This window comes from Sebastes fasciatus, chromosome 2 (genome assembly GCF_043250625.1).
Source record: "Sebastes fasciatus isolate fSebFas1 chromosome 2, fSebFas1.pri, whole genome shotgun sequence".
Taxonomy (NCBI): Eukaryota; Metazoa; Chordata; class Actinopteri; order Perciformes; family Sebastidae; genus Sebastes; species Sebastes fasciatus.
The window spans coordinates 23,971,364-23,981,597 of NC_133796.1; the positions used below are offsets into that span (position 1 = coordinate 23,971,364).

The 10,234-nt window shown below is 42.9% G+C and overlaps 2 protein-coding genes across 2 annotated transcripts; both read left to right on the plus strand.

Annotated features, from left to right (window-relative positions):
• Positions 1-610: 610 nt before the first annotated feature.
• LOC141755527 (protein-lysine methyltransferase METTL21C-like) lies at positions 611-4,424 on the plus strand. Its single transcript, XM_074614666.1, has 6 exons — positions 611-1,032; positions 1,964-2,102; positions 2,555-2,720; positions 2,826-2,971; positions 3,285-3,402; positions 3,635-4,424. Exons 2-6 carry the CDS (start codon positions 1,965-1,967, stop codon positions 4,312-4,314), a joined length of 1,248 nt encoding a protein of 415 aa, XP_074470767.1. The 5' UTR covers positions 611-1,032; position 1,964; the 3' UTR covers positions 4,315-4,424.
• Positions 4,290-9,487, plus strand: LOC141755559 (protein-lysine methyltransferase METTL21C-like). The gene is made up of 4 exons (XM_074614668.1): positions 4,290-4,712; positions 5,741-5,898; positions 5,984-6,101; positions 7,137-9,487. Exons 1-4 carry the CDS (start codon positions 4,367-4,369, stop codon positions 7,520-7,522), a joined length of 1,008 nt encoding a protein of 335 aa, XP_074470769.1. The 5' UTR covers positions 4,290-4,366; the 3' UTR covers positions 7,523-9,487.
• Positions 9,488-10,234: the final 747 nt, after the last annotated feature.

Sequence of the window (10,234 nt, forward strand, 5' to 3'; positions counted from 1 at the left end):
AGCACAAAACAGCAGACAGACAGTTAGCAACAAGCTGGTGAACACATCGGAGCATTTAGCAACTAAAGCGCCAGATATTTCCCTGTTGGTGGAGACCAAAAACGGAGCTAAAAGAGCATGAGTATTGGACTCACATTCACCAGGTGGACGCAAACACGACTCCAAATAAATGATAATGTTGCTCCGTAACTAATAAGCAACTGTTTGCTACCAAGTTTTCCATATCAACTTAAAAGATGATAATATATCGATGTTGTGTTCCCAGCTTGAGCCCCCCAAAAAAACAGTTATTATTTACAGCCTTTAAAGGTCTGATGTTGAATTTGTACTTCCTTGTAACCACATTTTTGGGACAGTAACATATATAAAAGCACAACATTGTTATTGCTAAACGTTTTAAAAATATTCTGTTATTATTTTAGACTTTTATGTTTTTCACTTCTGCATCACGTCACATGCATGAAAAGCCCAAAAATAATAATGAGGTTTTCCCTCATAATATAATAATATATACTACAGTACAGCAGGAAATCAATAGTATTTTAGATAGTTATTAGTTGCGATAGTTTTTTATTAACCAAATGCACTTAGCAAATCCAACAAATTAACCCTTAGATGAGACTTCTTTGGGTAACATTTCACTAGTGAAACGCTTCAACAAGGTCTAACTAAAGATCACACCCATATTGGGCAGTATAGTGCTGCTTCAGTAAGATGAGTCGTGTCTGTTGTTTTGGAGACTCACCAGTTAGCTTGATTATCTTGGAAAGAGTGAGTTAAAGTCATCTGTTATCAATGTGACCTATTAAATATGATATCTAATCCATGATTCCAAATCCTCAAGACTTTTTTCTGTCCCGTGACTCCTGCTAAATCCTTGTCTTTATGCCCGTGAGATGGATATGTGTGGTCTGGCTGCAGAAACACCAGTTGGATTAAAGAGTGACAAGAGAGGCTTTCCGTATGCAAGTCGGTGGCAGTGAAACACAAACAAATACTCAACAGCTGAAGACCGTCTGCAGCCTTGAAGAGGTATCGGTTAACTTTAACACCCTTTCAACAGGCTCTTGATAATAAACAACCCTCTTTCATTTCAGAGTCAGAGCTGAGATGCTGCCTGTCATTGAGCTTAAAACACTCTTATCTTTTATCCACATAAGACTGTTCCACATCAACACAGTCGAGCAATGACCTAACCACCATCAGCTTGTCAACTGGAAGGATTTCAGGTTTTGGGATGTGAGTGGATTTAGGTTGATGATACCTGAAACTGGGAGGTGATACTTCATGGGCAAAGGCTGATAAATTGTAACCGAGGGAGGGTCTAATTGGGGTTTATATTACAGGAGCCCCCTTCCTTTTTTTGACGACGGCTGGGGGGGTGTTGTTGCATGCCAGCCTGATCCTGTTACCTCCCATCTCTGGTGAAGTAATTATTGAGGTCGTTGCAGGGAAAGAGAGCAAGCAAGGACAGCATGCACACGCTCTAGACTTTGTCTGTCATCTTTACATAGACCTTTGCATGATAAGACCCCATTTCATCTTTGACTATCTTTACTGTCTGATAAAAGTGTTGCAGAAGAAGTGACACCAGCTCAACAGCAGCTTATGAGGCTTTAGGGTTTTAAATGTTTGGGTGACAACACACACATTCAAGGGCTTTCTGCCAAGATGCTCTCAAGCCGAACACAAATAATGTTTTGTTCTGGTGTTCTGGTTTTCCATATCATTATAATCTTTCAGTAGAAGTAATACAGGAGCCAGTTTTTACAGGTTTAGTATTTCTTCATATAGATGATATCCGGTAAGAGGTTACGGACCGTTGAGGCTTCCAGAAAGCACCAGCAGAGGAGTCCATATGCGACACAGGAAGCAAAGATACATGGTTGTTGCTATCATGACGTAGTGCGTGTCTCTACGTGCGCTCTGATCTTGTATCTTGCTTGTTTTCATTTCTCCTGAGCATGGCTCTAAAAATACCCTCGTGCCCTTGTGATGGTGATGGGTGTAACCAACAGGATGCTATAACCTCAGAGTCAGAGGTCTCCAGATGCAGTCCGATTGCTCCTGAGATCCTTCACTGGGAAATAAAGCAGCTGCAGGTAGGTCAAAGGTCACAGGCAGGGTGTTTGTGTGTGAGGTTTTCACTTTATTTACAAAAGCTATGTGGGAAGAACTTTCAGAGACAACTTTTTTTTAAAAAGAATTTGGATGTAGTATGTTTATTGTGCGCTGTTTATGGTCACATTGGAGGACTTGTTTTGCTTATTTAGCTGGCTAGACTGTAGGACTGCAGAAAATATATAATTATATAAACACAGCAACATTGCGTAGAAAAAGGCTGAAATTACAGTAGCAAATAAGTCAAGAAAATATCAAAAATATATGAATAGAAAATATAATATGTTTCTTTATTCTTGTTTTAATGATAACTATTTCACTATTGTATCAAGAGAAATGAAAGAACTAAGTTAAGAGAAAAAAAAAAGAATAAAAAAAAAACACGATGTTGTTACATCTTTTAAATATCTGATATCTGTCTGTCCAAGTCCAGCTGCATACAGGATTTCACATGGATACTTTGTCGCCATACTTTGTGGGGGGAACCAATTATATGACAAGCGGAGAGGAATTCGTGGAGAAGGAGGAGGAGGAAGAGGAGGAAGAGCAGGAGGAGGAGGAGGAAGATGGAGATAAAGAAAATAAAGAGGAGGAAAAAGGTAAGACGAACTATGCAATAAAAAGCAAGAAGTGAAACATTTCAAAACTAACACAATGAGCAGAGACCACAGAGATGTGAGCGTGTGACCCTTTGCATCGTTCAGATGAGTTGGCCGTCCAGAAGCAAAAAAGACCAGCCTGGACTCCGTGTTTCTACGTCAGAACAGATAAAGAGGCGTACTATTACGTCGGCCAGGAGATCCTCATCGAAGGGGCTCTTGACTCCTATGCAGGCACCGTGTGGCCGGCAGTGAGTGGCACCTTTTAGATTTGCATCCTCATTCACCACAATATGACAGACAGTACCAGTGTGCACCATTACACTTGTCACTTACTTAAACGATCCCAAGTGTCAGTTCTGGATTATGGGGATGTCATTTATTGATATGCTGCTGCCTCCACTCTGAGGGCCCTCGACGACATAACATAACTTAAGACCTTGTTGGTAAAGTGACATTTTATATCTCATCTTTGCTCCTCTGATCCTCTGGCCCACACCTAACCAGCTACAGTGATGCTTCAGGAGCCCCAACCTCTGAAACATGTCTCATACCTGCCCTCAGGCTCTGGCTCTCTGTCACTACCTGGACACTCATCGCCAACAGTTGAATCTTATGGACAAGGCGGTCCTGGAGATCGGGGCAGGAACCGGCCTCCTGTCTATTGTCGCAGCGCTCCTTGGTAAGAAGATCGAATTCACGTTGCCATTTGCACACAAAACAAGAAACATCAGTTGAGGAATGGGACATGTTTCTTTCTAGGGTTCATTCCTCTTCTATATGCTCAAGACATGCCTTATTAATACATTTCAAAGGGCTTTATGTAATTCCTAGGTAGTTCTTTCCAGTGTGGGCTTGGAGTATCTTTCTCCAGCCTGAAAGTGGAGAAACCATGAACTTCTGCCTGTCCTCAGGTGCCTGGGTGACCTCTACAGACCTTCCAGAGGTCCTCAACAAGCTGAGATCCAACCTGTCCAAGAACACCAGGGAGCGCTGTAGATACAAGCCCCAGGCGGCAGCTCTGTCCTGGGGCTACGACCTGGAGCGAACCTTCCCTAAATCGGTCTACAGGTACGACTACGTGCTGGCAGCTGATGTGTCCTACCATCATGACTTCCTGGACGAGCTCCTGGCCACCATGAAGCATTTCTGCAGACCTGGAACGACGGTGATCTGGGCCAACAAGGTGAGGTTTGAGAATGATCTGACTTTCACTGAGAACTTTAAAAAGGCTTTTCACACCAGTCTGCTGGCTGAAGACGGAGAGGTGAAGATCTTCATGGCAACCTGTAGAGAGGACGAGGGAGGAGGTGATCTGGAAATCCAAGATCTGCTGAGAGAGGAGGAGGAGGAGGAGGAGGAGGAGGAGAAGGAGAAGGAGAAGGAGAAGGAGAAGGAGAAGGAGAAGGAGAAGGAGGAAGAAAAGGAGGAGGAGGAGGAGGAGGAGGAGGAGGAGGAGGAGGAGGAGGAGGAGGAGGAGGAGGAGAAGGAGAAGGACAAGGAGAAGGAGAAGGAGAAGGAGAAGGAGAAGGAGAAGGAGAAGGAGAAGGAGAAAGAGGAAGAAAAGGAGGAGGAGAAGGAGGAGGAGGAGTAGGAGGAGGAGGAGGAGGAGTAGGAGGAGGAGGAGGAGGAGGAGGAGGAAGAGGATGAGGAGGAGGAGGAGGAGGAGGAGGAGGAGGAGGAGGAGGAGGAGAAAGAGAAGGAGAAGGAAAGAGGAAGGAAAGGATGAGGAGGACGAAGAGAGCAATGAAAAGCTTGAGGAGGAAAAACACAATGACGTTGAGCTTCACTATGTCAATATGGAAAAAAGTAAAGCAAAAGAAAAGGATGTGACAGAAGAACCTCGTGTGTCAGAGACTGAAACAGCAGATGAGGAGGAAGATAATAACAAGCATGAGTCTGACGGAGAGGAAGAGTTGGATGAGATAATGGTCCTCAAAGACGACGACGATAAAGAGGATGAGAAGACAGACAGTGAGGAAGACGTCACAGGTGAATACATGATCTGTGAAAATGCACATTTGTGTATTTAGTCATGTATCAAAAGTAACTTGTCTCCAGCCATGAAGACTTGAAGAGAGAATTTGAATCAGGAAAAAGATAGAGATGTTGTGTTTTCACCCATGCTAGTGGCCCGACTCTCTGGATGGCGATGTCAGTCAGTCAGTCGATTGATGCTGTGACGAAGCCTCACAGAGCTGTTAGCATGGCTGCACACTCTTATTATATGACCTTTTCTTGACATGTCCTTTCAGGGTAAACACAGGTGTAAATAATAACAATAATTATGGGCTTATTCCATTTGGGTGGGCCAGGGCCCAGGTATTGTGCATCCCAGTGTTACACCAAAATCTGTGACCGCAGAGGAGCCAGCAACATGAGGTCACCATTTCTGACGGCTGTCATCAGAAAATGTGTACCTTTAAATGTAATTCATGTTTTGACCACCACAAACAAAATCACACTCCATTGAAGTGAGGCAGCAAATATGTAAAATGCAGATACCTCAAAACCTGTGGAAATAAACCCAAAACTATCTGCATATTACTAAGTTACCACAGTTACTGAGGAAGTACAGTTGTTTTTTTTATAACTCATGATAGTAGTGCTGTCTTGAGGTTTGGCAGCGTACTCTAGTGAACTCACTGCTTTGGGATTTTATGTCTGCAAGATTAGTGGCTATAATAACTTCTGCGATGTGAGATGTGAGATGTGGTAAAACCAAAAGGTGGTTAAGCCAAATTGTGGTGAGGTCAAAACTATTATCAACCGTCGCCAGTGAAACCAGAGGGCTGATGTACGCCGTGTACCGGTGCAGAATGTCTGAACATATAAGGAAGAGAAGCAGGGACTCTATTTTGCATCATATCGAGCTGCTGACTCGTCAGCTTTTCTTTCTAACTAATGTCTGACGTTTACGTTGTGGCATTGTGTGTTCACAGTGTATTTATATTTTTGTCTTCATTTCTTTTGCTTCTGACTGGAAACTGTTAAAGTTTTGATCCATCGTCTCTTCACAGAACCAGTGAACATCGAACCAGCTGACAAGCCGGAGAGAACACAAGCCTGGGTTCCCAGTACCTTTGGCTGCTTTGGTAGAGACGTTTACCATTACGCAGGACAGGATATACTCATTCGCGAGTCCATAGACTCCTATGGAGCAGTGATGTGGCCAGCAGTGAGTATACCTCTGAAATACAGCGTTACACTTTTCTACTGTTTTCTGAACAAGCATGAGAGATGTGTGTCTCTTTGCCCTGCAGGCGTTGGCTTTGTGCTCCTTCCTGGACAACAACAGGCAGACGGTGAACCTGCAGGGAAAGGAGGTGCTTGAGCTGGGAGCAGGGACTGGACTAGTAACCATTGTGGCCAGTCTGCTGGGTGAGCGGTCACCAGATCAACTCACACAACAACATATACATGAGCACTAACACAAAATAATCACAAGCAGTCAAATTTGGGAAAAGTCCCCATCATATGAAATGAGACACAAAACGCGAAGACGTGTAGACCTTTATATCGCCATTCTGTTGCTAGGGCAACAGCTTTGGTCCAAGTTTACTTCCTGTCAGCTACTGCATTAACAAACATTGCAACAGGAAATACAAAGGGTCCATTTAGACCGTTTATGTTGTCAAATTTGAAAGACAACAGAACCAAAACTAGTGATTTTTTGGGGGGATGTACGCACACACGCACACACACACACACACACACACACACACACACACTGTAAAGAAGCTGTATTGATCTGGTATTATTGGACATAATATGACTTTGGCAAACAATTTGTAAATAGAATATTTTTCGAAGGACTACACAATTTATTAGGCTATATATATTTATACAAATGAGTTTATTGAAATGACAGGTGGAGATGGGAAGAGTTGAATGAGGTTTGAATATGAGGTGATGAATGGAGGCTCGAATGGGGATCGATAATGAGCCTGGAGGAAGGAACATTAATTAGGGCGATGCCTGGTCTTGTGCCCGAACTTAAGTTATAATAACTTAATTATAATAATTTTAAACAATCAAATCAATCTAGCAAACATGAAATTTAATAACAGTAATCTTTTAGTTTGTCAATGTCACTTTTGTGTGGTAATGTGCATTGAAAGGCGAGACTTTTGAAGTTAAAAAATCTAGGATTTCACAATCGATTACCAAAAAACATTTAATCTGTCGTCTGAAACTCAATAAGTGAAAATAAAAGAGTGACAAGAGTTGCTGTTCAGCAGCCAACTTAGGATGTCTTTGGATGATTTTCCCACCAGAGCTTAAACAAAACAAGAACCGTCTGAGCTTAAAACTGCATTTCCATACTACAAACTCCTTAACAAAGGTTAAAAGAGCGGTCTTTTTACTTTTATTGTTGCTATGCTGATGACAGATGTCCTGTTTCTGCATCTTCAGGAGCTTCAGTCACAGCGACAGACCTACCTGATGTGTTGGGTAACCTCCTGGCCAACGTGATGAGGAACACCAGGCAGCGCTGCAGACACACGCCCAAGGTGGCAGCTCTATCCTGGGGCCACGACCTGGAGCGCACCTTCCCTACATCCGTCCACCGGTACGACTACGTGCTGGCAGCTGACGTGGTCTACCATCACGACTTCCTGAGCGAGCTCCTGGTCACAATGAAGCATTTCTGCATACCAGGAACGACGGTGATCTGGGCTAACAAGGTGAGGTTTGAGACTGATCTGACTTTCACTGAGAACTTTAAAAAGGCTTTTCACACCAGTCTGCTGGCTGAAGACGGAGAGATGAAGATCTTCATGGCAACATGTAGAGACTGAGAGACAGAAAGGATATGGATGGATCACTCAATGACCCCCTTTGCATCACAGGTTTCTTTTGATGGTTTCTTAGAAGAGTTTGTATATTAAAGGGACTATTTGTAACTTTGTAAGCGTATAAATGTAGCGGGTCGGCACACATGCGCGCTCGCATATGCGCGTTCGCGTGTAGCCGCTGTACACTCCTCCTCTGCCTGCTCGCCTTCACTCAGACAGCTCAGCTCGCTCCACCTCTAGACGTGAACGCGCGCTCACTCCACACTGCAGAAGAGTTAGTTTAGCTCTGAGAATATCTAGTGAATGCACAGGGGACGTTTGTGCAGAAATAACTGCTGCAGCTCCTCCAGACCAACAGAGGTTTTCCGTGTCTTGTGAAGTGACGGAGCTCTACAGAGATTTACGTTGTCTTCTCGTTACCGACCGGGTGCCGGTGTCTCCTCTGCTCTCTCCGGCTGCGGGCGGAGCGAGCAGGGAGACACGCTGCAGAGCCCCGCTGCATCAGCCTGCACTTAGGCAGGAAAAGCCAACACTAGGACCAGATCTAAATCATGTTCATGGAGAGACCTTCGTCTGGTCAGCTAACATTACTGCCAAGCAGCTGAAATATAGAGTGATATTGTGGTTTTAGCTGACGTGTGTAGCCTCACTGTTTTGAGCAATGCTCGTTCAGGTATATTGAGAGCGAGCAAGCGCGAGCCCGACGCTGACTTTCGTTGATTTCACGGCCACAGGTGTCGCTGTTAAGAAGCATTTCTGAAAGTTACAAATAGTCCCTTTAAATTGTAAAATATCAGTGAAGAGTGTCAGTTTGTGTTTGAAGTAGCAGGGAGGTGTGATAAGGGTTTATACAGCCTCTCTTCATCTCCAGCATGAACAAAATACTGAATTTCAGGTGCAATTTTCAAGTTTTCAACCATCAGCTATATAAGGTTCAAGAATAGTTTGCTAAAATCAATTATATCTCAGTGTTGACGTGAAGCAATTAGTTGATTAACTGACTGAACTCACAGGACATCTTTTCAGTCAGTTTTTAAAAAACAAATGCCAAATGTTTGATGGTTCAAGCTTCTCAAATGTGCAGATGTATTGCTTTTTTTATTTCCTCCTACATGATAGTATCCTAAATATCTTTTGGTTTTGGACTGCTATGGGACAAAACAGTCAATCTGAATGTGTCATGTTGGGCTGTGGGGCATTTTAAAGACAATTAAATTGAGAAAATAATCTGTAGATTAATTGATAAAGAAAGTAATTGTTAGTCGCAGCCCGTTCTCTGTGCGTCTGCATCAGTTATGAAATGTCCTGTTTTTGTTGGCATGTGGATTGTACTTTTTTAACATTTCTATTGTTTAATACAGTAAAAAAAAAGGAAAGAAGAAACCCCTTTTATCTACTAAATGTCTTCTTGCACTTTACTTTGTCATTTCTGGACAAACTTTTGCCCAGCTATTTCAAATGTAGAGGGCATAAACGTTCATTTACAAAACACAACAAAGAAAACCAATTTGCTCCATATTCCTTTACATACAAGTGATGACCAGAGCACACTCCAATTCTTCCAAATCATTTTTATTCAGTGTTGTTTTCCTTGTTTTGTGACTTCATTCCATGTGACCACAAAATCGTGTGACAGTAGCTCGGGTCGTTCCCACGTCATCGAGGAAGAATGGGTATAAAATAATACTAAGAGCATACAACCTTATCTCGTAATATTCTGTAAAATATTGGCATTTACTAGATTTTATGACTACAAATATAAACACTCAACATCCAGAAGAAGCATTTCTGAGGTCTTTCCTGACACCAGCAGAGTGGGAGACGTCTGTTTGGTGCCAGAAAGGGACGGTACGGTCTTGTGGTGAACGTTAAGGCCATTTTCGGAGAGACTGTTATTGGCAACGCTTACTGTAGGCAGCTGAGCCCTGAACACAACATCTGCCTGAACCAAACCCCGAACACAGGAGACAGGAGAAAAAAGGACGAAGATACAAAAGTAAAGACGATGATGTCAAACGAACCCAACTGACTTCAGTAAAGCCCTGTGCACTTGGAGACGCCTGTGCTGAGTGCATACAAGTCACAGCTAAAAACAGAAACACAAGGCATCCTCAGCTGTGGGTCGACACGGGTTGTGACCACTGATTCGCTGTGTATGTACATTAACAGTCACCCCAGAAAAGATTGTTTACTCCCGTGAGGACGAAAGGCCTCGTCTTGAAAGCAGCTGCTTTTACATTCTGAAACATGCACCTTCCACTTGTGAGGACTTGAAACGTAATTTAGAGCCGGTATTTGTAGAAGACCAGAGGTTCTCAAACTCTATTTCCTTCCTCTATTCAATATTATGTCAAATATGATCTCTTTTTTTAGCATTCTTTAAACTGCTTCCTTAAACCAACGTGGGACAATCGTTCTTTGGTCACACTGTTTTATGGATCTACAAGTGATAAAGGTTGAGAATCATAAATATAACAGATAAAAGGTGAATATGTGACTTGTATCTTTAGCATGGTCCTCTTTTGCACTGTGGAAACATCCAGCCGCGTGTCCTCTTTTTACATGATTCAGGTGAGACATTTTAAAGGACCATGCCAGTGCTTATGCAAGTTTTAGCTCAACGAAAAATCACATAAACCTGACAAATTACAAATGCATGCAGTATTGTTTTATATTTGACAGATGGATGCATCTTCCTACCCTTCTGTACAGTTT